The sequence below is a fragment of the Hippocampus bargibanti genome, linkage group LG22 (genome assembly GCF_051943395.1).
Source record: "Hippocampus bargibanti isolate YZ-2025 linkage group LG22, ASM5194339v1, whole genome shotgun sequence".
In the NCBI taxonomy this organism is placed as follows: Eukaryota; Metazoa; Chordata; class Actinopteri; order Syngnathiformes; family Syngnathidae; genus Hippocampus; species Hippocampus bargibanti.
The window spans coordinates 5,700,425-5,727,537 of record NC_142755.1 but is presented as its reverse complement, the minus strand read 5'-3'; the positions used below and the strand labels follow the sequence as shown (position 1 = coordinate 5,727,537).

The window sequence follows — 27,113 nt, the reverse complement described above, 5'->3', positions numbered from 1 at the left end:
CCAGCAACTCGTGCATTTTCTTTTTCTACTTCTTTCATTCCTTTCCTCTTCCTTTCATAACTTTGCTACCGTGGAATGGAAATTTCTCCATTGCGAGACTTATTGAGGTCAATCCAATCCAATCCAATACAAATGACGTCGGAAAAAAAAAATACTAAAACAAAGTGTGCTGATGAGGTGATACCAGGGCAAATTGGGCAATCAGGCCAGTCGTCAATCAGGACAGTAGAAGCAATCAGTGGAGACGCAGGGATATATATATACAGTAAAGTCTCGTTATATCGATATTCATATATATAAATATCGATATAACCGGGACTATCGATATATCCGATATCGATATAACGAGACTTTTACTATATATATATATATATATATATATATATATATATATATATATATAGGGCCGAAACTACCAGCAAGACTTTAATTTGCTGACGAAGCTTCTTGGATAAAAGGTGAAACGCCCGACACCTTCAAAGATAAAACAAGTGTTGAAAGCCTCAAACGAAAAGCTTTATTTAAATCATAAAAATATGAATTTTTGTATGAAGCTCATTTGCCGTTCTAACTCTAGCCTTGCGTCTCTCCCTTTCAGCCGGTGCCGTCTCGTCCCATCCGGGGTCAACCATGAGCCCCTCAGCTGCAGCCGCCAAGTCACCGATGGCGGCGGACGTTGCTCCCCTTCTTCTACTTTCCCTTCTGATGAGCCGCTTCACCGAGGGCGCCGCCGGCCTTCCTCAACCACTTCCCAGAGTCTTCCTTTCGTTTGACGGTAAGCAGCATCAAAGATGAATTTTTTTTTTTTTTTTTTTTGGGGGGGGCGCTTTAATGAGTCAACGTAGCCCCCGCCGTGTGTTCATTAGGCGAGTACACAGCTCGCGGATTCATTAGTAGTGAGTGTACACAGCCAGGGGGGGGTTGTCGGATGGGGTTGGGGGTGTACTTTAATGCAAGCAGCCTGCTGTGGATTTTCCTACCTCGATCTGTTTCATATCGTACGAATCGGACTGGAAAAGTCCATCGGAGAATAAAAGCTCGGCAACCTGCTCCTTGTTAAATTTTTCATCATCTCGGCTGCGGCTGCGCTTTTTGTTTTATTTACTCTCCCAGATGTAGAATTGTCATGTGAATGTTTGAAAAACAAGGGCCTTAAGGAGGGGGGGGGGGGGGGTCAGTACAAATCATAAAATGGCCGGCCTCGAGTGAGTTTGGGGAAAGTTACTTTATTTTTATTTTTATTTTTATTTTTTGCTATCCCGCCTTTTTTGTTGTTATACAAGGTCATTTGACGACGTAAACTTTTATATATGTGTGTGTGCGTGTGTGTGTGTGTGTGTGTGTGTGTGTGTGTGTGTATGTATGTATGTATGTATGTATGTATGTATGTATGTATGTATGTATGTATGTATGTGTGTGTGTGTGTGTGTGTATGTGTATGTGTCTATGTATGTATGTATGTATGTCTGTATGTATGTGTGTGTATGTATGCATGTGTATGTGTCTATGTATGTATGTATGTATGTCTGTATGTATATGTATGTATGTATGTGTGTATGTGTATGTATGTATGTATGTATGTATGTATGTATGTATGTATGTATGCAGGTAGGTAGGTAGGTAGGTAGACAGACATTTTTTTAATGTATATTCAGGTAACATCCGACTTACGACCGGTTTCCGTTCCGACAAAACGACGGTCGTAAATCAAATGGTCGTAAGTCGAAATGCATTCAAAATGGCCGACGCGAGGTTGATACGACAGGAGAGTATACTATGTCAATCTGTTCATTTTGAGCAACATTTTCAATTGAATAATATTATATACCAACCTGTTTGCAGTTCATGTATAAATTTTATGACTTTTAGTGTCTTTTTTTATCAGTTTATATTCCGTATTATGGATTTTTATTGGTGTATAACTGCACCCATAATTTATACAACTGTTCATTGTACAGTTCATTTATCAATGTTATACTTACCGTTTAGTGTCATTTTTATCATTTTATATTTCATATTATCAATTTTTATTACTGTATACCAAACTGTTTTCTATATAGTTTATTTGTAGATTTTATACTTAGCTTTTAGTGTCAGCGCATATGCGTTCTACTTCCCTAAATACGCACGGTTTCCCACGCATATGCGCTGTTGAAAAATCACCAGAAAAGGTCCCCCGACACACACGCTCGGACTCAGGCGGTCGCCCAATTAAAAAAGCACTGTATAACTACTCTACTGAGTGTAGTCACGCGGTAGATTGCTGTGCGAGTGGGTACATGCTGGCTGGCCAAAATTGTAGTACGCATTGCCGGCTGCTTGCGCGTTGCAGCGGCAGGCGTAGAATAAAAAAAAGGGTGGGGGTTGTGGTTGTAAGTACGGGTGGTTGTAAATCGCACCGGTCGTAACTTGGATGTTACCTGGATAATGATATTTTTTTTTATGTCAGGGTGTTATTTTTTTAATTAACTAAAAAAAAATGGTGTCACTGAATTTTTGCCCGCCTCAAAGTTGGGGTTCAAACAAAACACCAGCGAGCGTCGAGCCTGCTTCTGTTTAGTGTGCGATTTCTGCACGGTAGCGCTACGTTTAATGACCTCAGCATGTGCGCGCTTGGCAAATAAATCCAGTCGGCACACATGCCGTCGGTTTGATGGATCGACGGCGATGGCGCGGGGATGACGCTGTGACGTAACCGCCGGTCTCAATCATCTTTTTGAGCACCCGCTAAATCAACGCGCCGCCTTTGTTGTGAATCGCAAACTCGGTGAATTTTGGCTTTGCCGCGTTTATTGCGCGGCTTCGATTGTGGCTTGGCGGCACCGCCACAGGAAACCCCCTAAAAGAACGTCGGAGGCAGCAAGTCCTCAGCGGGCGGTTTACCTAATGTCCCGTCGTCAACCGAATCAGCCTCAGCGCCGGATCGGATGTCATTCTGCGGGATATTTTAGAACGGGAGAAGGCCACATTTATTGATTATTTTCCCTGAGTAATTTCCAGAATGTTGTATGCGGAAAATGTAGGGGGGGCTGATTTTTTGGTGCCCCTCCCCCCCCTAAAATTCCAAAAGAAAGCAAGCTAGGAAAATAGCTCAGAGCTAACATCTCAAGACACCATCAATGTCAACAATCTTAGCTATCTATAAGCTTGCTATCTATTAGCGAGCTAGCTTTCTATCTATTTGAGTTACTTCCGGGTTGAGTGAACGCTGGCGCGTGTAGCTGCCGCTGCTCACCCACAGAAAAACGTATCCTGTGATTGTAAAGTGACCTTGAGAGTTTTGAAAGGTGCTTATAAATGAAATGTATTATGATAAAATTACTTTTCGGATATCAATGCAGAGTTCCATAAGAGACTTTTGATCGACTAGTTATGTCTGAGAAGCTACCAGGCGATGATGTCCTCCATCTGCGTCGCTGCCCCCTTTCAAAGCAGACGTGCGCTCCTGAGACAAATGTGCTGAAAGCTAAATTGAAGCGGCGCGGGGCAGCCACGCAATCAACTTTGACGAGGTCGCCGAGGGTCAAAGTTGGTTGCGCTTGAGATTTTTTTTTTACTTGTCTCTTGTGACTCATAAACACATCCAATGGGGGAAAAAAATCGCTCATTCGTGTCACAGGGGAAAAAAAGGGGGGCTGCGCCGAAGAGGGAGTGGTCGTGCGCTCGACCCGGGTGCTAATTGGGGTGCCAACTGGCTTCGTGTTTCAGCCAAGTGGGAATCCGAGATGACACGTTAGCGGGTCAGCTAGGAACGCTCCCTTTATAATATTAGCGGTGGGGGTCGATACGGACACACGCCAGGCCTCACTTTACTGGCAGAGGCGGTTAAAGTCAACAAGTTGGACGTAATTACGACACGGGAGACGGTCAGTCTTCCATAAACTGCAGTAATAGTGACTGTTTCCTTACGTTTTTGTACTTTTATTACTTTTTGTACTTTTATTAATATACATATATACTATATACTATTTTGAAGGAGCAAATTTGTATGGTGATGAGTTAGCTTATGCTTAGCTTCCAAACGTTAACAGCCGGAAGTCGAGTAATATCAATGTTTTCTACTTCTTTCTTTCCTGTCCTCTTCCTTTCATAACTGCTTTCGGGTAGAGTGAACGCTGGCTGCCGCTGCTCACTCGCACAAAAATACCGTGACTGTAAAGTGTCCTTGAGAGTTTCCAAAGGCGCTTAGAAATGTAATGTTTAAATTCTTCTTCTTCTTCTTCTTCTTCTTCTTCTTCTTCTTCTTCTTCTTCTTCTTCTTCTTCTTCTTCTTCTTCTTCTATTATTCTTTTTCTTCTTCTTCTATTATTCTTTTTCTTCTATTTATTCTATTTCTTCTTCTATTCTTCTATTATTATTCTGTTATTATTATATTCTTCTTCTATTATACTTCTATTCTTCTTCGTCTTCCTCTTCTATTCTTCTATTCTTCTATTCTCACTCTTCTTCTATTCTTCTTATTCTTCTGTTCTTTTTCTTATTATATTCTTCTTCTATTATTCTTCTATTCTTCGATTATTCTTTTTCTTCTATTTATTCTATTTCTTCTTCTATTATTATTATTATATTCTATTATACTTCTATTATTCTTCTTCTTCTTTCTATTCTTCTTCTATTCTTCTGCTTCTATTATTTTACTCTTCTGCTATTCTTCTTCTTCCTCTATTCTTCTTCTATTCTTCTTCTATTCTTCTTCTTCTATTCTCATTCTTCTATTCTTCTTATTCTTCTATTCTTTTGCTTATTCTATTCTTCTTCTTCTATTATTATTATTCTATTATTTGTCTTCTTCTATTCTTCTTCTTCTATTCTATTTTATTATTATTATTATTATTATTATTATTATTATTATTATTTTTTTTTTTTTAGCCAAATAGTTTCCCTCCATCTCCAACTAGTTTGCAGAAACCCCATTGCGTGTTAAGTGGAAATTTGTAGCTAGCTTACCATGTACGATTAGCATTTTTTGGAATCTGCACCTGCGTTTGCTTCTTGACAGTTGGCCGCCGCCATCAAGCAGGGTGGTGATGAATGAAGACGTTTTGTTGTCATGACAATGCGCTCGCTTCACCTTCCCGGGAATCCCGTCTATGTCCAACCCTGACGCCAGACTTCCTGGGTGGTCTCCTTAACCCGTGTCCAATATGAGTCATGCCAAGAGTTGACTGTTGAAGCCTCTTTTTTTGAACGGGAGGGTTCGTCTCTTGAATTTTTAGCCACAAAATTCATCAAGGAGGAGACTCTGCTGAGCCGTTGCGCCTTCACGGCAGCACAAATATGCCAGCACAGTTTTTGATTTGGGAGGATTGTTGGTGCCATTTGACTGTCATCTCTGAGGCGATTGGGCTTTTTTTTTGCGCCTGTAATGGGCAGCATTTTCACAGCCCCACTTTGTTCAACGGAAAGGTCGTATGTGGAACTGTCGCGGCTTGGAATTGAAGCGGATTTACATAGGACAGTAGATATGAGACAATTTGTTTGGGTTAATGGATGCTACAGCTTCGTGTTTGCTTTCAACATTTAACTCGTAGCAAACGTGCGCATTTGACCATGATGTCACTGATCCACTGGTGAAAAGGACACTTTGATCCTCTCCTCTTTCATCTAGAACTGCTACATGCAACAACGAGGGTGCAGAAAGTGCTTAAGATCCAATGACTGTCCTTTGTTATTTAGTTTTTTTTGGATTTTTTGACTTCAAGATGGTGCCGCGAGAGTGGCTGCCTTTACAGCAGTTCCTGTATTTTGTTTTTCTACTTCTTCGTTTCCTTTCCTCTTCCTTTCATCACTTTGCTGCTGTTAAATGTAAATGTCTCCACTGCGAGACTAATATAGGCTAATCCAATGCAATCTAATCCAACAGCTTTGTCCCAATTGGAATTCCTCAACTCACAGTGAGACTCTCCAACTCACGTTGACATAGTTCCTGAACAACAAACGCCCACTTGGTGCTGGCAAAGCACCATAGTCCTTAAACTGAAACCCTCTAGCTCACTTCAACGTAGTTCCTCGACACCAGGATACCAGAAGATGTGAGGGGGGGGGGGCTGTTTCCATTGACGTGAAACTCTAGTATTCATCTCAAAATAGTTCCCTGACATGCTACTTATTTTTATCAAAATGAGACTCCTCTCCCGGATTCAACGTTGGTTGTTGACACCAAAATGTCACCTGATTGCGTCTATTTACGACTTTGGGAAAACTTCCCTGACTCCAAAATTCCACAAGATTCATCTTCTGTCCTCGACAGAGCATGACGGAGCGCTCCAAAAGCATTCAGCCAACAAACGTGCTCTTTTATGGACACGCCGACAGTTTCAAGGTCGGTTGTTTAGCGGCACGACAGCGCCTGGTCGTTTGATCACTCTGTCTTGTTTGGAATCCTTTCCGTTAAAGGCCCGGTTAGCATTCTATCGATGTTTGGATGTTTCCAGAAAAAGCAGAACAGGATCGATCACCCATGATGTAAATTGTAAACATGCTAATGAAATAAATATACAGTGATCGCTCGTCTTGCGAACGCTTTAGCTAACGATCTTAAAAAGATTAAATTCAGGAGAATATAATCTTGGCATACAAACTACTTTTCGGGAAAGACACGGAGCGCCACAATGGCTGGCGGACTAGTTTTCCACACCTCCTTTCTTTGAGCGCAGACGTGGTTTGTTATCGAGTGGAGTACTTTTGCTTATATGGGACCGAAAAAAGACCCCACCACAGGCTAGTATTAAGCCGAAGAAGCCACAAAACAAAATTACAGTCGAGGAGAAGAAGATCATCAAAAAACACGAACGAGGTGTGCGTTTGTGTGACTTAGCGTCCCAGTACCAGTATGCTAAGTCGACCATCGCTACGTGTGGCTAAGCACCTGTTTCTGTGTTGTCTAAGCAATGGTCTCATGCAATAGAAGAGGTTGAAAAACTGTTGATTTGGATTAACAAAAAAGCAGCTAGCAGGGGACAGTGTGTGAGGGTATTATCACTCAGATATCAAGAGGCAACTACATTTAGGACCATCACAAAAGTAAGTAAAACGACATTAGTATATAGTACAGTTTATTTCTTTCATTACAATACGATAGCACATTTATTATACATAAAATAAGGTATATTTATGTCGTTTTAAGGCTTATTTCGTGGAAAATTGTTTTATGGGGACCTGGAAACGGATTATTCACATTTTTAATTGTTTCTTATGGAAAATTAATACTTGGAAGACTCACTTTTCGCTTCACACACACTTTCTGGGAACCAATTAAGTTCATAAACTGAGGTATCACTGTATAAGAAATTAGGTACTTGGTGGACACTGTGTGAGGAAGTGGACGGTCCAACAAAATCCAACCAGGAGGAGTCTACTTGTCTTTTCCGCTCACCCTGCTGGATGAGATCCTCTCGGATTTTATTTACACGGCATTTCACCGAGGGGTCAAAGTCCCACCTGCCCGCATGCATAATAGAAAAGCCGCCGACTGTCAGATGCTGGATGGCCTACTTCCTCTCGATTCATCTTTGGCTTGTCTGATATTTTCCCTCCTGCGGCCGCCTTGCGTGATCCCAACTTCCCCGACGAACTGAGCAACACGTGGGAAGCGCTCGCATGCCACGAAAAGCAAAAACAAGCAAAACCTCGCACACGGATGACATTCCTGACCAAAACCAGAGCTTGCGGGTGACCGTTTTAACGAGCCTCGCTCCAAAACAACGCCACTAAATGCCGAGTCTTGGTCTCACTGGCATTCCTTCGAGACTTGTGGACGGATGGAATCAGGTCATTTGTGACGCCATAGAGGGAGATGAACATCCTGAAGCATTCCCTTGTCATGTTCGCATGGTATCCACAAGCAAATGGATTCAAGGAGGGCTTCCTCGGAGCGTGTCGGGAGATGAAACGGTGACTTGGCGCAATTCTCCCTCCTGCGTGTTTTCAATTTAGCGAGACTCGCTCACAGCCTGGCATGGCCGATGGATAATATTCGCTTCGTCTGTTTAAAGTTAATGTGGCGTTGAGGACCAAGACGGGATTGCTTTCCTCTGCCAAAAACGGCAGGTAAAGAAGAAGCAAGCGTTGTTGGAAAGCATTCAAAATGAAAACACTTAAAAACCTGGGCCACCCCCCCAAAACGACAATTCGCTATCTCTGCCACTTCAAAATAAAACAAAAAAGGTGACTTGACCTAAAAACAGTCTTTGTTGCACATGAGAGCCTCGCTCTGCGCTGCTACTCGACGTTCCGATTGAAGAAGACATGAATATTCATGATGCAGGCGGTTGAAGAGTACTTCATCTCCGGAGCCAATAGCTTGGAAGTAGCTAGTCTGGGAATGTTTACTCGGCGTGGGAACAATGGCCGCCTTTAATGAGCGCAAGCGACTTTTTTCTTACTGCAACCTCGCTCGCGAGCAGCCGCTAAATCACTGCCGTGAACTCACCTGGAAGTGAATGAAAATAGTCGCCGAGTTTTGAATCAGATTCAAAAGTCTCATTTTGTTGGCTAAATTGTTGTACTTTGAGGGCAAAAATTAGCTACAATGAAGTCTGTGGAGTACCTCAAAGCTCATGCTTAGGCACCCTTGCCTTTTTGCAGATTAAGAGCGTTACCTACGAAATGTGTGCCGCAATTCCAAGGGACTAACTATGTAATGTATTTATTTTTTTTGCTAAGTGGTTGTACTGTACCTTGAGGGGAAAAATGAGCTCCAATTAATTCCGTGGAGTACCTCAAAGCTCTTTCTTAGGTACCCTTGACTTTCTGCAGATTGGGAGCGTTGCCAACGAAATACATGCTGGGATTCCAACGGACTAACTATGTAATGAAATTTTGCTGGCTAAGTGGTTGTACTGTACCTTGAGCGCAAAAATGTGCTTCACTAAATTCTGTGGAGTACCTCAAAGCTCCTACTTAGGTACCCTTGACGTTTGCTCATTGAGAGCGTTACCAGCAAAATGCATGCTTGGATTCCAACGAACTAACTATGTAATGAAATTTTGCTGGCTAAGTGGTTGTACTGTACCTTGAGCGCAAAAATGTGCTTCACTGAATTCTGTGGAGTACCTCAAAGCTCCTACTAAGGTACCCTTGACGTTTGCTCATTGAGAGCGTTACCAGCAAAATGCATGCTTGGATTCCAAGAGACTAACTATGTAATGTAATTTTCTTGGATAAGTGGTTGTACTGTGCCTTGAGCGCAAAAAATAGCTTTAATGAATTCTGTGGAGTACCTCAAAGCTCCTACTTAGGTACCCTTGACGTTTGCTCATTGAGAGCGTTACCAACAAAATGCATGCTTGGATTCCAACGGACTAACTATGTAATGAAATTTTGCTGGCTAAGTGGTTGTACTGTACCTTGAACGCAAAAATTAGCTTCAATGAATTATGTGGAGTACCTCAAAGCTCATGCTTAGGTACCCTTGACTTTTTTTGCTGATTGGGAGCATTAACAATGAAATACATGCTGGGATTCCAAGGGACTAACTATGTAATGTAATTTATTTGGCTAAGTGGTTGTATTGTACATTGAGGGCCAAAATTAGCTCCAATTAATTTCGTGGAGTACCTCAGAGCTCATGCTTAGGTCCCCTTAACTTTTGTGTTACCAACGAAATGCATGCCAGGATTCCAAGGGACTAACTGTAATCAAGAACTTCCGGTTCTTTTGATGATTTAAGTTTTGTATTATTTTTTTTTGTCTGGGGTATCTTTGAACGGCAGAGCTGCTAAGTGACACCTCGTTGGAGCACTACGCGCTGTCGGACAAGCCCATGGACTACCGCATCCTGCACGTGGATGAGGACCAGGACCGAATGTATGTGGGCTGCAAGAACCACATGCTCTCGATGGACATCAACAACATCACGCGTGCCGTGCAAAAGGTCTTTTTTTTTTTCCCGTTGTGCATTTTGATACTTTTTTTTTCGTTAGTGGTTTGTTTGCATGACCATTATGCTAATATGGCGACGCTGGGAGATTCTGCGGTGATATTATGCAAATGGTGAACATGTTGACAAGCATTACGGAGTGATCTAACGGTGCCATGGAAGCACCAGAGCGCTTCGCCGAGGGAGCTCTCGACAAGCGTAATTGACAACGCGAGGCGAGCGAACAGATGGAAAAAGCGTTCCGTTCCGCCCTTCCCTCCACACCGTAAATTACGGGGCTGCTGCGTTCACGGTGCGCCGCCTTTTCCTTCCCCTCAACATGTGCCGGTGGGGGGAGGGGGGCTTTTTTATTTCATCAAAGCGTCTCATTTGCATTTTCATGGTCGGCTGGCGTCGGGGGAGGGGGGGGTGGGGTTTCTCGCCATTAATTCACTTCTTATGTTGTTTTGCAGGTGTTCTGGCCGGCATCGACAAGCAAGATCGAGGAATGCCAAATGGCGGGGAAAGACCCCACGGTAAATTAACGAACTTTTTGAATGCATCATTAACATCGGTTGGCTACTTTTTCAAGTTGGATTTTGCTGCCCTCTGTTGGTTTGGATTTGAAATGAAATCAAACGTCTGCTTCAGGCATGTTTTTGATACAGTGATACCTTGGCTTACGAACTTAATTAGTTCCCAGACAGTGTGTAAGGCGAAAAGTGTGTATCTCAAACAATAATTTCCCATAGGAAACCATTTAAATGAGAATAATCCGTTTTCAGGTGCCCATAAAACATAATTTTCTATTTCCTAATTTTCTAAGCCTTAAAACTAGACGAAATATACATTAATTTAGGTATAATAAACTTGCTATGGTATTGTAATTAAAGGAATAAACTACTGCATCATAAAGTTGTTTTATTTCAGAATCAGAAAACCTTTATTGATGGTTGTTGATGTCTTGATGGAATGGACTGGGCTTGGGACCGGCACAATATGGCTACAGAACAGGCAACTCTTTGATCTAGCTAATCATTAGCTATTAGCTATCTATTCGCTAGCTATTGGTTATCTATTTGCTAGCTATTAGCTATATATTCGCTAGTCCTTGAGAGTTTTGAAAGGCGCTTACAAATTAAATGTATTATTATTATTATTATTATTATAATTATTATTATTATATATTTGCTAGCTTGCTATCTATTTGAGTTACTTCTGGGTTGAGTGAACGCTGGCGCGTGTGGCACCCACAGAAAAACATATACTGTGACTGTAAAGTGACCTTGAGAGTTTTGAAAGGCGCTTAGAAATGAAATGTAGTATTATTATTATTATTATTATTATTATTATTATTATTATTATTATTATTATCTTGAGGAATGATTCCTTGTAAGCTTTGACATCTTTATCGTCAGAACTGGCTGCCTTACCATGACGAATAACACTATGAATCCCTGTACGACACTTAAAGTTCTCGAACCATCCGTAGCTAGCCTTGAAATCATCAATGGATGACGAACTTCCAAGTTGTCTCTTGACGATATCCGAGTGAAGTTGCCGTGCTTTCTTTGCGATAATTTTACCTAGTTCCTCATCAATTGTGTTCTGTTTAGCTAGGTTGATAGCTTTGTGTACAGATGGCACACATCATTCATTGTGTCGCTCCGTGTGTATCCCGAAAAATAGTTAGTATGCCAAGATTAAAATCTCGTGAATTTAACGTTCGGAAACCGAAAAGTTTGTTAGCCAAGGCGTTTGTAAGCCGAGGTATCACTGTACTTTTTTTTTTTTTTTTTGACAGTCATCCCCCGCTACTTCACGGTTGACTTATCACCGTTTCAGTGCATCACAGGGGAAAAAAAAAACTTTCAGGAAAGAAAAAAAAAATGGCGAATGACTCAGGGGTTTAGTCCACGGCTGTATCTTGATTGGTTCCCAGCGCTGCCGCAAATAGTCGACTCTTTGGATCGCGCCGTCCTTTTAATCCTCTCGTTTTTCTCATCTTTCAGACCTCATTTTTTCCATGTCCGACCACCGGAATATTGGCTGCTTGTGCTTGGGATTCTTCAACACCCATCCTTCTCATTTTCTCTCCCTCTCTATCTCTCTTTTTTCTCTATTTCTCTTCCTTTCTGTCTCTCGCTCTATTTCTATTTATTTCTCTCCCTCTGTCTTTATCTCTCCCTCTTTCATTCTCTCTCTCCCTTTTTCTTTTTCTCTTTCTCTCCTTTCTATCTCTCTCCCTTTCTATCATTATCTATCTCTCTTTCTCTTTCATTTCTCTCTCTCTCTTTCTTGCTCTCTCTCTCCCCTTTTCGCTCTCTCTCTCTCTCTCTTTGTCTCTCGTTCTTTTGACTTTCTCTGTCTTTCACTTTCTCTCTCTCTCTCTCTCTCTCTCTCTCTCTCTCTCTCTCTTTCACTTTCTCTCTCTCTCTTTCTCTCTCTTTCACTTTCTCTCTCTCTCTCTATTTCACTCTCTCTCTCTCTCCTCTCTCTCTCTCTCGTTCTTTTGACTTTCTCTCTCTTTCTCTGTCTTTCACTTTCTCTCTATTTCACTTTCTCTCTCTCTCTTTCACTTTCTCTCTCTCTCTCTTTCTCTCTCTTTCACTTTCTCTCTCTCTCTTTCTCTCTCTTTCACTTTCTCTCTCTCTCTCTCATTCTTTTGACTTTCTCTCTCTCTCTTTCACTTTCTCTCTCTCTTTCACTTTCTCTCTCTTTTTCACTTTCTCTCTCTCTCTCTCTCTCTCTCTCTCTCTTTCTCTCTCTTTCACTTTCTCTCTCTCTCTCTCATTCTTTTGACTTTCTCTCTCTCTCTTTCACTTTCTCTCTCTCTTTCACTTTCTCTCTCTCTCTTTCACTTTCTCTCTCTCTTTCACTTTCTCTCTCTCTCTCTCTCTCTCGTTCTTTTGACTTTCTCTCTCATTCTCTGTCTTTCACTTTCTCTCTCTGTCTGTCTGTCTGTCTCTCTCTCTCTCTCTCTCTCTCTCTCTCTCTCTCTCTCTCTCTCTCTCTCTCTCTCTTTCACTTTCTCTCTCTTTCTCTTTCTCTCTATTTCACTTTCTCTCTCTCTCTCTCTCTCTCTCTCTTCACTCTCCCTCTCTCTCTCTCTCTCTCTCTCTCTCTCTCTCTCTCTCTCTCTCTCTCTCTCTCTCTCTCTCTCTCTCTCTCTCTCTCTCTCTCTCTCTCTCTCTCTCTCTCTCTCTCTCTCTCTCTCTCTCTCTCTCTCTCAACATTGTCTCGGAAGCCAGATTTATAAAAGCACTTAAGTCGCGGCCCCGAAAGTGCCACGAACTGAGTCGCGAAAAACATCACATCGTTTTTATGAGTCATAACAAAACATCATAAGGGACCATCAAATGTGTGCTGAAACGGTGTTTGGATGCTTCTTTTCATTTAGTATATGAATAAAAATTGGTTCTAGGTGTCAAATTGCTTTTTTTTTAATTGATTGATTGAAAAAAATATATCCAGTCGTCCCTTCAGGGACTTAAATGTGACTTTTGTCCAAATCTCTCCCATCTATCATTTGACAGCACGGCTGCGGCAACTTCGTCCGAGTGGTGCAACCGTACAACCGAACGCACCTGTTCATGTGCGGCAGCGGCGCCTACAGCCCTGTCTGCGTCTACGTCAACAGGGGGCGCCGACCCGAGGTAAGAAAAAAAAGTTTAATAATAATAATAATAATACATTTCATTTATAAGCGCCTTCCAAAACTCAATGTCACTTTACAGTCACAGGATACATTTTTTTGTGGGTGAGCAGTGGCAGCCACAAACGCCAGAGTTCACTCAACCCAGAAGTAACTCAAATAGATAACAAGCTAGCGAATAGATAATAATAATAATAATAATAATAATAATAATAATAATAATAATAATACTTAATTTCTCAAGGACTAGTGAATAGATAGCTAAGAGCTAGCAAATAGATAGCCAATAGCTAGCGAATAGGTAGCTAATAGCTAGTGATTAGCTAGATCAAAGAGTCGCCTGTTGGCAATGTGGTATGTTTATAATAATAATAATAATACATTTCATTTATAAGCGCCTTCCAAAACTCAATGTCACTTTACAGTCACAGGATACATTTTTTTTGTGGGTGAGCAATGGCAGCCACACACGCCAGAGTACACTCAACCCAGAAGTAACTCAAATAGATAACAAGCTAGCGAATAGATAATAATAATAATAATAGTTTTAATTTCTCAAGGACTAAAGAATAGATAGCTAAGAGCTAGCAAATAGCCAATAGCTAGCGAATAGATAGCTAATAGCTAGTGATTAGCTAGATCAAAGAGTTGCCTGTTGGCAATGTGGTATGTTTATTATAATAATAATACATTTCATTTATAAGCGCATTCCAAAACTCAATGTCACTTTACAGTCACAGGATAAATTTTCTGTGGGTGAGCACTGGCAGCCACACGCGCCAGCGGTCACTCCACCCGGAATAACTCAAATAGATAGAAAGCTAGCTAGCTAAAACACGGCTAACAGATAGCTCGCCAGCTAATACGTGAGCCAGATAGCAAATAGATAGCTAGCTAACATGAGCAAAATTGATATCAATGGCAGTTTAATACCAGGAAAAAAAAGCCGCCAATAGTGCCGTCCGTCACTTTGACGGGAGACAGCAGATGGTGCGGGTTGTTTCCACGGCAACCAAGCCGCCGCCGTTCCCAGCGGGGATTTTGGGTGGGGGTCAAAGCGAAGATTTGATTTGTTCTACGGCTTTTCCGTCAAGACACAAACAAACTGTTCAAGCAGTCATTTGGATTGGATTTACCTTTATTAGTCTGGAGAAATGGACATTTCACAGCAGCAAAGTGATGAAAGGAAAGAAAGAAGTAGAAAAACAAAGTACAGCAGGATGACATTTATTGCATTGTCTTGTCTGTCTTTTTATTTTGGCGACAGGAAAAAACATTTCACATTGACTCCGAGTCCGAATCGGGAAAGGGGAGGTGCTCCTTCAACCCGCGGGTCAACACCGTCTCCATCATGCTCAGTAGGTTGCAATACACCCAACCAAAAAAAAAATATTGACATGATTATTTTCAGTCTTATCACATATCATATAGACGTATATCACACAATGTGAGTTTTTTAAGTATTTAATAATTTGATAAAGAATGTTGATGTCTGACTCAAATGCAACAAATTTAGTCCCGTTTATTTAATCATAATACATTTCATTTATTAGCATTCATTATTCACTCAACCAGGAAGTAACTCAAATCGATAGAAAGCTAGCTAACTAGCTAATAGATAGCTAACTAGATAGCTATCCAGCGAGCAAGATAGCTAATACTGTAGATAGCAAATAGATAGCTAGTTAGGTACCTAACTAGATTGCTAGCTAGATAGCTAGATAAATAAAGAAGTTAATAGAGGAAGGGAAAAGCCGAAAGGAAAAGAAGTGAGGAGAGTAAATATATTATATGTTAATGCTAGCACTACTTTGAGCCAACAAATGAATGGTAAAGATGGACAAAAGAATGAGCTAGATAGCTAATAGCTAGCTTCCTAGATAGCAAATAGATCGTTGGGTAGCTAGCTAAATAGCTAGATGAATAAAAAAGAAGTGAAGAGAGGAAATATATTATATGCTAATGCTAGCACTACTTTGAGCCAACAAATGAATGGTAAAGATGGACAAAAGAATGAGCTAGCTAGCTTATAGCTAGCTCCCTAGATAGCAAATAGATAGTTAGGTAGCTAGCTAAATAGCTAGATGAATAAAAAAGAAGTGAAGAGAGGAAATATATTATATGCTAATGCTAGCACTACTTTGAGCCAACAAAGTGAATGATGAAGATGGACAAAAGAATGAGCTAGCTAGCTAATAGATAGCTACCTAGATAGCTAGTTAGCTAATAGATAGCTAGATAGGTAGCTAGCTAAATAGCTAGATAAATAAAAAAGAAGTGAAGAGAGGAAATATATTATATGCTAATGCTGGCACTACTTTGAGCCAACAAAGTGAATGATGAAGATGGGCAAAAGAATGGGCTAGCTAGCTAATAGATAGCTACCTAGATAGCTAGTTAGCCAGCAAGTTAGGTAATAGATAGCAAATAGATAGCTAGTTAGGTAGCTAGCTACATGGCTAGATAAATAAAAAAGAAGTGAAGAGAGGAAATATATTATATACTAATGCTAGCACTACTTTTAGCCAACAAAGTGAATTATAAAGATGGACAAAAGAATGAGCTACCTAGCTAATAGATAGCTACCTTGATAGCTAGTTGATAGCTATCTAATAGATAGCTAGCTAATAGATAGCAAATAGATAGTATTTTGGACAGCCGCCCTCATTTCAAGCTCATATAACTCCAGACCCATATCATTTAGGAATTAACTCTTTTTCTAATGAAAGAAGAGAGGATAAGCTTTCTGATGCTGAATTGAATGTGGATGTAGTCCTAAAAGTCAATATTCTGTGGATCCTGCAATTTGAGTAAGAATGACAACAACCCTGGCACTGGAGTGGACACATTTTTTTTTTTTTTTTGCACATTGTCCAGCAGTGAATGAGTGAACGGCCATGTTTGTTGCGTTCTTAGATCAGGAGTTGTTCTCCGGCATGTACATCGACTTCATGGGCACGGACGCCGCCATCTTCCGCAGCCTCACCAAGAGAAACGCCGTACGCACCGACCAGCACAATTCCAAGTGGCTTAGCGGTACGCCCGGGTGGGACGCCTCGAGAAACGAATGTCCTTTGAAATAATTCCTTTTTGGCGTGTTTTTTTTTTTTTTTTTTTTTTTTTTTTTTTTTTTTTTATCAGAACCAATCTTCGTGGACGCCCATCTGATCCCCGACGGGACGCATCCCAATGACGCCAAATTGTACTTCTTTTTCCGCGAGAGGTTGACGGATAACAGCGGGAACACCAGGAATATTCACAGCATGGTGGCTCGAGTTTGTCCGGTAAGTTTGTCCTATTCGCCGGTGAACGTTGGATTCCATCGAAAAGCGTCCTGGTTCGCCCGCAGAACGACATCGGAGGGCAACGTAGTCTGGTCAATAAGTGGACCACCTACCTGAAGGCTCGAATGGTTTGCTCCGTTTTGGAGGAAGATGGCACCGAGACGCATTTTGATGAGCTGGGTGAGTTAGATGGCGTTGTTTATTTTGTTGTCGGAATTACAGTAAAGTCTCGTTATATCGATATCGGATATATCGATAGTCCCGGTTATATCGATACTATTTCTATGCACGCACTGAGAAAATTACATGCAAACAGGGTCGGATATATCGATAGTCCTGGTTATATTGATATTTTTTCGGACTCCCTTGAATATCGATATAACGAGACTTTACTGTACATCAATTTGGTCCATTTTAGCTTTGACTCCATTTTTTTTGTTAATCGTAACATTTTAGTATTATTTTGAAATTTATTATTATTTTTTCTTGTGAACTATTACAATTATTTTCAATGTTATATTTTACGACGTTTTTTTTCCCATCGTAGAATGGTACAATTTTTCTAAATGTTATCTTTTACAATTTATTTTTCATCGTCAAATGTTACAATTAGTAGTTATTTGAGTTTTTATTATTTTTTTTATCGCATTGTAAATTGTTACAATTATTTTCAATTTTATCTTTGACTACATTTTTTTTCATCGTAAAACGTTACATTTTCAATGTTCAGTGTTATGTAGTTTTTTAGCGTAAAATGTTATGATTATTTTCTATTTTATCCATTACTCCATTTATATTCATCGTAAAATATTAAAATTATCTTCAATGTCATCTTTTACTACTTTATCATAAAATGTTATGATTATTTTCTATTTTAATTTTTACTACATTTGTTATAATAAAATTTTACAATTATTTTCAATGTTATATTTTACATTTTTTTCATCGTAAAATTTTACGATTATTTTCAATTTTATCTTTTACTACATTTTTTTATTGTAAAATCTTAAAATTATTTTTTATTTTATCTTTTACTACATTTTTTATCATGTTACTATTTTCAATTTTATCTTTGACTACATTTTTTAATCAAATTGTTACAATTATTTTCAATTTTACTAATTTTTTTACTCGTAAAATGTTATATTAGTTTTGGTATCTTTTACTACATTTATTTTTCATCGTAAAACGTTACATTTTCCATGTTCAATGTTATGTAGTTTTTTATCGTAAAATGTTATGATTATTTTCTATTTTATCAATTACTCCATTTATATTCATCGTAAAATGTTACAATTATTTTGAGTTTTATCTTTTACTATTTTTTTTTTATTGTAAAATGTTACAATTATTTTTAATGTTATCTTTGACAATTTATTTAAATTTAATTTTAGCTTTTATTTTTTTTATCGTATTGTAAATTGTTACAATTATTTTCGATTCTATCTTTGACTACTTTTTTCCATCGTAAAACGTTACAATTAGTTTCAATTTGATGATTTTTTTTTATCGTAGAATGTTACAATTATTTTCAATGTCATCTTTTACTACTTCTTTATCGTTAAATGTTACGATTATTTTCTATTTTAATTTTTACTACATTTTTTTAAATAAAATTTTACAATTATTTTTAACGTTATATTTTACATTTTTTTTCATCGTAAAATGTTACAATTAGTTTCAATTTGATGATTTTTTTTTTATCGTAGAATGTTACAATTATTTTCAATGTCATCTTTTACTACTTCTTTATCGTTAATGTTACGATTATTTTCTATTTTAATTTTTACTCCATTTTTTATAATAAAATTTTACAATTATTTTCAACGTTATATTTTACTTTTTTTTTTTCATCGTAAAATGTTACAATTATTTTCAATTTGATGAAATTTTTTTAGCGTAAAATGTTAAATTAACGTAAATTTTTTTAATTGTAAAATCTTAAAATTATTTTTGATTTGATCTTTTAGTACATTTTTTTTTATCATAAAAAGTTACTATTTTCAATTTTATCTTTGACGACATTTTTTTAATCAAATTGTTACAATTATTTTCAATTTTATCTTTTACTATTTTTTTTTTACTCGTAAAATGTTATATTAGTTTTGTTATCTTTTACTACTTTTTTTTTTCATCGTAAAATGTTACAATTATTTTCACTGTCATTTTTACTACATTTTTATCATAAAATGTTACAATTTGGGACTTCAACCACTTAACATCGACCATAACTGGGTTGAAACTTTGTACGACTTATTTAAAAAAAAAACACACACACGCGTGCCTCAAACCGGCATGAGCTTTTTTTTTGCAGATTTTATGGCAACTTTTCCCACGCTGATTTTTTTTTTTTCCCTCTGTTTTCTCCCCGCAGAAAGTGTGTTCTTGCTGGAAAGCGAGCATCCCAAAGGCCTGCTGCTGTTTGGAGTCTTTACGTCCACGAGGTAAAAAAATAACGTAAAGTGTAGATTCATGAAAAAAAAAAGCTTTGAATATAACACTAGCTAGCTATCTGGCTGGCTACCTAGTTTGCTACCTAGCTGGCTATCTATTTGCTGTCTATTAGCTAGCTATCTGGCTGGCTACCTAGCTTGCGACCTAGCTGGCTATCTATTTGCTGTCTATTAGCTTGCTATCTGACTGGCTCTGTATTTGCTGTCTATTAGCTAGCTATCTGGCTGGCTACCAGTCTTGCTACCTTGCTGGCTATCTATTTGCTATCTATTTGCTAGCTATCTGGCTGGCTACCTAGCTTGCTACCTAGCTGGCTATCTATTTGCTGTCTATTAGCTAGTTATCTGGCTGGCTATCTGGCTGGCTACCAGGCTTGCTACCTTGCTGGCTATCTATTTGCTGTCTATTAGATATCTATCTGGGTAGCTGGCTGACTATATAGCTATCTGTTAGCTATCTAGCTAGCTAGCTATCTATTAAATATCTCGCTAGCTATCTAATAGCTATCACGATCTATTTGAGTTATTCCGGTTGAGTGAACGCCGGCGCGTGGCTGCCGCTGCTCACCCACAGAAGAAAAAAAAACTGATCTGGTGACTCAAGTGACCTTGAGAGTTTTGAAAGACGCTTAGAAAGGAAATTTATTATTATATATAATTTATTATTATTATTATTATTATTATGATTATTATTATGATTATTATTACACGGTAGAAAAACTTGTAGACGCTCCGTTTGAACTGCGTTTTTTTTTTGATTGCTTCTGTCTGAGCGGCTCCTGTTCTAGCGTAGCGGGCCAACCGTCATGGCCGCGTCACCTGATCCGTGTGTTTTCATACCTAATGGAGTCATCATGCTCGATTTATTGGCCAAATCCACTTCTGCCCCCCCCCCCCCCCCAGTTCTGTCTTCAAAGGCTCCGCAGTGTGCGTCTACAACATGGCCGACATCCTCACCGTCTTCAACGGCCCCTTCGCCCATCGAGATGGACCCAACTACCAATGGGTGGCCTTCCAAGGACGCATCCCATACCCCAGACCCGGAACGGTGAGCTGGCGGCCATTTTTGTTTTTGTTATTTACATTCTGTTTCACCTCAAATGTGTTCAAAAACCATGAAAAATTCTTACCAGTGCCCCGGCGGAGCTTTCACGCCGGACATTCATACCACCAAAGAATTCCCGGACGACGTGGTGAACTTTGTGCGCAACCACCCGGTCATGTTCAATCCCATCTACCCGGTGGGGAGGAAACCCTTGGTGGTCCGCACCGGCGCCGACTACAAGTACACGGCGGTGGCCGTGGACCAGGTGGTCGCAGCTGACGGAAACTACCAAGTTCTCTTCTTGGGAACCGGTAGGAACGTATCACCTTGATTTCTGAAATGAATCAGGCGTGTGTCAAAAGTGTTTGAATTTATCTAGCTAGCTGGCTAGCGATTTAGCTGGCTACCTAGCTAGCTAGCGATTTACTATCTATTCGCTAAGTAGCTAGCCATCTCGCGGTTTAGCTACCTCAGAGATATCGCTATCTAGCTGACTGGCTATCTAGCTAAGTATCTGTTGGCTAACGATTGGCCAGCTAGCTAGCTTTCTATCTGTTTTGAGTTATTCGGGGTTGAGTGAACGCTGGCGCGTGTGGCTGCCGCTGCTCACCCACAGAAAAAAACTTATCCTGTGACTATAAAGTGACCTCGAGAGGCATTTTTTCACGTCTCAAGTATTAATTTCTATCTATTCGCTAGCTAATGGTCAGCTATTCGCTGGCTAATGGCTATCTATTCGCTGGCTAATAGCTAGCTTTTGCTAGCCTGCTAGTTTGGTATCTATTTGAGTTACTTTGGGGTTGAGTGAACGCTGGCACGTGTGGCTGCCGCTGCTCATTATTATTATTATTATTATTATTATTATTATTAGCTCGCTAGCTAGCTTTCTATCTGTTTTGAGTTATTCGGGGTTGTATTCACAGCAGCATTGTTATGAAAGGCACAGGAGAGGAAAGGAAAGAAAGAAGTAGAAAAACAAAATACAGGTGCTGCTGGAAAAGCAGACACTCTTGAAGTCTAAAGAACAAAAAAAAAACATATGTATAACCATACAAACCAATATGTATAGTATTGTATTATATTTTTTACATACGCCCCCATTTCAAGCTCAGATAACTCCAGACCCTTGTAATTTAGTAATTAACTATTTTTTTTTTCCTGATAAAATTAGTCTATGGTTCCAAATGGTAAATTGAATGTTTATGTCGTCCAACAACTCAATATTCTGTGGCTCCTGGAATTTGAGTGACAATGACAAAAACCCTGGCACTAGAGTGGACACATTTTTTTTTGCACGTGGTCTGGCAGTGAATGAGTTAACTAGCGCGATGCTAACAGAATAATAACCAAAGACAGAAATTCCAAACGATTTTCCATTAAGACGAGGTATGACGGCGTGTTAGCTTAGCGTTGAAGCTGAAAAAAAAATGCAATCTCAGGTTGTTGCCTGAGGAGCATAGAAAAACAAACCTAAAGCGACGCGAGCACGTAAAGTGAGAACGGCGACGCCCTTTCGTCCAAGTTTCCCCGCCCCCCTGCTGTTTGATACTAGCTTTGTTTCTTCAGGCTGGATTCTTGACCGGCGGCCAGCTCGCTCGTCATAATCGTTTGCCCGCTGGCGCTAACCGAGCTCGTCTTTCCGCAGACAAAGGAAGCATCCAGAAGGTGATCGCCTTGCCCACCAATCAATCTCTACATCAGGATCTCATCCTGGAGGAGCTGCAAGTCTTTCAGGTTTTACTTTGGCGTGTTTTTTGTTCCTGAAAAATCAAAAGCAGTCAAACGGGGAGCGAATGATATTATTTTGGTCATTTTATTACTATATTTTATTCCGGAATTGAAAATATGACATAGAGCGCCATTCCCAAATGTGTTCGGGCTTTGTTTTTTCTTGCTTGGGTGCCGATAAAGCGCTGGTCAGACTTCTGGTGATGTTTTTCCCTTCCGCAAGGGGGTATCATTTGCATTTTGTCCATGTTAGCGCTTTGTTACAGCTTCAGCTTGTTCTTAAAGCGCTATAGAAACCAATATGTATGTATTGCATTGTATTTTGGACAGCCACCCTCATTTTAAGGTCATATAACTCCATACCCATGTAATTTAGGAATAAGCTAATGACTAATTAACTATATTTTCTGATGAAAGAAGAAGGTCTAAGGTCAGCTATTGATAAAGTGCTATATAAACCAATACGTATGGCTTGCATTGTATTTTGGACAGCTGCCCCCATTTCATGTTCATATAACTCCAAACCCATATAATTTAGGAAATAACATTTTTTTTTTGGGGGGGGGGCGTGAAAGAAGAGAGTCTAAGGTTTCTTACACTGCATTAAATGTTGATGTAGTCCTAAAACTCAAAATTCCCCGGGTCCTGGAATTTGAGTGAGAATGACAAAAACCCTGGCACTGGAGTGGACTCATTTTTTGCACATCGTCTGGCAGTGAATGTGTTAACTCATTGATAAACTTTAGACTCTCTTTTGATAAAAAAGCTTTCTTCAGCCGTCATCTGTACTTCTTTGAAGGTGTCGGATGTTTCGCTTCTCATCCGAAAAGCTTCGTCAGCGAACTTAGACTCTAGTCTTTCATCAGAAAAAAAAAAACAAAAATCCTAATTTATATGGATCTGGGGTTATCTGAGCTTGAAATGGGGGAGGCTGTACAAAACACAAATGCTATCCCCTTGTGGAAGAAAAAAAAACATTGCTAGAGGTCTGACCAGCGCTTTATAAGCAATAAAAATCTAAACCTGAGCTACCAGCAAATTTTAGTTCGCTGACGAAGCTCCTCGGATGAGAAACGAAACGTCCGACACGTTCAAATAAGTACAGATGACGGCTGAAGAAACATTTTCACCGATGGACCACTCCTGTACGACTGAGAGCTTACACAGATGTGTGTGTGTGTGGTTTTTTTTTTTAGCTCCAGATTTGTATTATTAACTTACTTACTTTTCAACCACCGAGCGCCTCTTTCCACTTCCTGAATGTATCTAATAGAAATGTCCAATATGTGTAATTTCAACTTTGTGCCCCCACCGCCCCCCAACCTACCCTAGAACGAAGCTTCGGTTACCAACTTGAGAATCTCCTCCAAAAAAGTAAGCATTTAACTTCATGTTGTTGTCATCTGTGAAGTGAGGAAGCGACCATTTTGTTTTTAATTTTCATCCCTCCTAAACTAGCAACAACTGTACATAAGCTCCGAGCTGGGCGTGTCCCAGATATCACTGCACCGCTGCCACGCTTACGGCGCGGCATGCGCCGACTGCTGCCTAGCCAGGGATCCGTACTGCGCCTGGGACGGACACAGCTGCTCTCGCTTCTATCCCAGCGGAAAAAGGTTTGCGAGGGACGCCGGTGGAACATTTCGCAACCAACTTTAATTTTGACTTTTGATTGAGTCACAGGAGGAGCAGGAGGCAGGATGTCATGCACGGAAATCCGCTCACGCAGTGTCGTGGATTCAATCTGAAAGGTTATTATTTTATTTTTTTTAGCCTTGATTAGTGTCACAGTGGAGAAATTTACATTTAATAGCAGCAAAGTGATGAGAGAAGGAAAGGAAAGGAAGAAGTAGAAAAACAAAATACAGGAACTGCTGTAAAGGCAGCCACTCTCGCGGCGCCATCTTGGGTTGGATTTACCTTTATTAGTCTTGAAGTCAAAACAACAAAAAAACTAAATAAAAAGTAAAAAACAAAAAGTGCCCTTAGATTAGATTAGATTAGATGAGCCTTTATTTGTCATACAATGGCGAAATTGGCATTTCACAAGCAGCAAAGTGATGAAAGCAAAAGGAAAGGAAAGGAAGAAATAGAAAAACAAAATACAGGAACTGCTGTAAAGGCAGCCACTCTCGCGGCGCCATCTTGGATTTGATTTACCTTTATTAGTCTTGAAGTCAAAACAACAAAAAACTAAATTAAAAATGCCATTAGATTAGATTAGCCTTTATTTGTCATACAGCGGTGAAATTGACATTTCACAAGCAGCAAAGTGATTAAAGCAAAGGGAAAGGAAAGGAAGAAATAGAAAAACAAAATACAGGAGCTGCAGTAAAGGAAGCCATTCTCCCGGTGCCATCTTGAAGTCAAAACAACAACAAAAACTAAATAACAAAAAGTAATAGAACAAAAAGTGCCCTTAGATTAGATTAGATGAGCCTTTATTAGTCTCACAGTGGAGAAATTGACATTTCACAGCAGCAAAGTGATGAAAGGAAGAGGAAATGAAGAAGTAGAAAAACAAAATACAGGAGCTGCTGTAAAGGAAGCCACTCTTGCGCCGCCATTTTGGAGTTAAAACAACAACAAAAAAACCAAATAAAAAAAAATATGACAACACAAGCACTTTCTACACCCCGCTTTGTTGTATGAAGCAGTTCTAGATGAAAGAGGAAGACTATTAAAGCCTCCTTTTCACCAATGGATCAGGGACGTCATGCTGGAATGCGCACCCTGCTACAAGCTAAATGTTGAAAGCAAACAAGAAGCTGTAGCATCCATTGACGAAAAACAGATTGTTTCACATCGCCCGTACACCATGTAAATCCGCTTCAATTCCAAGCCGCGACAAATCCACATACGAATACGACCTTTCCGTTGAACAAAGCGGGGCTGAGAAAATGCTAACCATTATAGGCGCAAAAAAAAGCCACAGAGCTGTCCGGCGATGACGGTCAAATGGTACTGACATTCCTCCCGAATCAAAAACTGTGCTGCTGAATAGGCGCGAAATGATTGAGTGTACACTACTTGATTTTTTTTTTTTTTTTTTTTTTTTTTCAAATGTTCTTAGCTTATCGTAACGCCGCAGAGATGACACAATACGGCGTGCGGAACAACACCACCTTCCTGGAGTGTCTTCCCAAGCCGCCTCAGGCGTCCATCCGTTGGCTCATCCACCGTGACGACGACAGGAGGAAGGAGGTTAGCCACAAACTAGCACCTTGATTTCCATTTGCGCACCTCCACGTAAAAAAAAAAATGTTTTCCGATTGTTAACGAACCTCAGGTGAAGCTAAGCGAGCGCGTGCTGTCCACCGAGCACGGCCTGCTAATCCGCTCAGCCCAGCTCTCCGACCAAGGCCTCTACTACTGCCTTACCACCGAGAACGGATTCAAGCGCACCGTGGCCAAAATCCGCCTGCGCGTGCTAAGCGCCGCCGCCGCCGGGGCGCTAACCGAAAAGGGCCGCTCGGCATGGCCTTGGTCGGCGGCGGCGCACCCCAAGGCGCTCCTGGAGGCCTTCAGCCCGGCCGAGAATTTGTCCGTGCAGCAGTATTGCAAGGAGAGGAAGGAAAGGAAGGAGCTCCAGGAGAAGCAGAAGAACATCGCCCACCCGCCACCGGGGCCCCTTAGGGGAGACTTAGCGAAACTCAAACCCCTGCTGGATCGCAGAACGAGCCGCAACAGGCGCAATCAGCTCCCGGAGGAGTAAGGGAATGAATGACAAATGGGAGCAACAAGTGGACCTGGAACCTTTTATTATTTCGTTTCTGGTGCCGTGTCGTGATAAAACGGACACATTTGAAGGGCGCCAGAGGATGGATGCATGCTTGATGCCGAAGGAGGAGAAAAAAAATGGCGCCAAATCATCATTTCCAAGTCCGCCTTTGCAAACCAGATGAAAAAAAAAAATCGACAAGTACAGTGAGACCTCAACTTACAAATTTAATCGGTTCCCAGACAGAGTGTGTAAGGCGAAAAGTGTGTATCTCAAAAAATAATTTCCCATAGGAAACCATTAAAATGGGAATAATCCGTTCCCGGGTTTCCATAATATATACTTTTCACCTAAATAACCCTTAAAACTACACGCAACATACCTTATTCCATGTATAATAAATGTGCTATTGTATTGTAATGAAAGAAATACACTACATTGTATCATAAAGTCACTTAATTTACATTTGTGATGGTCATTGATGGCTTGATGGAATGACGTTGGAGGTCACAGGTCAAAGGGAATTGCTGTTTGGAAAGAGAGGCACATTACATGAGGACTGTAATTAAAGTTTTATCTACCTTTTTGATGGTCGTTGATGGCTTATGGAAGGAGAGTCACCTTCCATAAGGACTGTTGGTAACTTAACCTCTGGTGCTGTTCGGTCGTGTGCTTCCGCCGAAGATCGCTCCGCCAGCCGTGGTGGGTGTGTATTATGAAAATAGTGCTTATTATAAGGTTTAATTTTCAGAAATTTGACGTTTGTAAGACGAAAAGTTTGAAAGATAAGGTGTATGTAAGTCGAGGTCTCACTGTATTTATTTCTGTGATCGATTGTTATGTACCAAAATGGCAGAGCATGAGTTCTCAAACTTGAAAGGGTTCGTCCGAGGCATTAAAGAACGATCACGGCTAAGCCCCCGAATGCAGCACTAAATGAAAAAGTAGCAATGTTATGTTGGAAAAATAATAATAATAATGAGATGCCCTTAGATGGGATGGCTAAAGTTACTAATTTTCAAGAAAAAAAAATACAAATTGGATTTTTTTTTTTCATCACAATTTTCCCCCGAAAAAAAACTGTTTAAAAAAAGCACTATTTTTTTTCAGAGCAATTATTTTCCCAGAAAAAAAAAACAGTTAAAAAAACCTTTCCAGAACAATTACCCCGCCCAAAAAAAAACATGTTTATTTTTTTTTCATAAGTTATTTTCCCTGAAAAAAACAGTTAGTTTTTTCAGAACAATTATCCCCCCCCCATAAAACACTATTAAAAAAGTTTGTTTTTCAGAACAATTAATTTTCCATTAAAAAAATGATTTTTTTTCAGAACAATTATTTTCCCATAAAAAACACTTAGTTTTTTTT

The 27,113-nt window shown here is 40.0% G+C and overlaps 1 protein-coding gene across 1 annotated transcript; it reads left to right on the top strand.

Moving 5' to 3' along the window:
• Positions 1-617: 617 nt before the first annotated feature.
• sema3c (sema domain, immunoglobulin domain (Ig), short basic domain, secreted, (semaphorin) 3C) lies at positions 618-26,797 on the top strand. The gene is made up of 17 exons (XM_088988424.1): positions 618-775; positions 9,714-9,874; positions 10,333-10,395; positions 13,396-13,515; positions 14,782-14,872; positions 16,431-16,550; positions 16,656-16,798; positions 16,864-16,978; positions 19,173-19,242; positions 20,155-20,299; positions 20,385-20,607; positions 21,942-22,030; positions 23,357-23,398; positions 23,483-23,640; positions 23,708-23,775; positions 25,098-25,228; positions 25,314-26,797. Exons 1-17 carry the CDS (start codon positions 631-633, stop codon positions 25,737-25,739), a joined length of 2,310 nt encoding a protein of 769 aa, XP_088844550.1. The 5' UTR covers positions 618-630; the 3' UTR covers positions 25,740-26,797.
• The last annotated feature ends 316 nt before the right edge of the window (positions 26,798-27,113 follow it).

Coding starts and splice junctions, on each gene's coding strand:
- sema3c (XM_088988424.1), top strand. CDS start 631: ATGAGCCCCTCAGCTGCAGCCGCCAAGTCACCGATGGCGGCGGACGTT. Junction 9,875..10,332: donor TCACGCGTGCCGTGCAAAAG/GTCTTTTTTTTT, acceptor GTTGTTTTGCAG/GTGTTCTGGCCGGCATCGAC. Junction 16,979..19,172: donor GACGCATTTTGATGAGCTGG/GTGAGTTAGATG, acceptor TTCTCCCCGCAG/AAAGTGTGTTCTTGCTGGAA.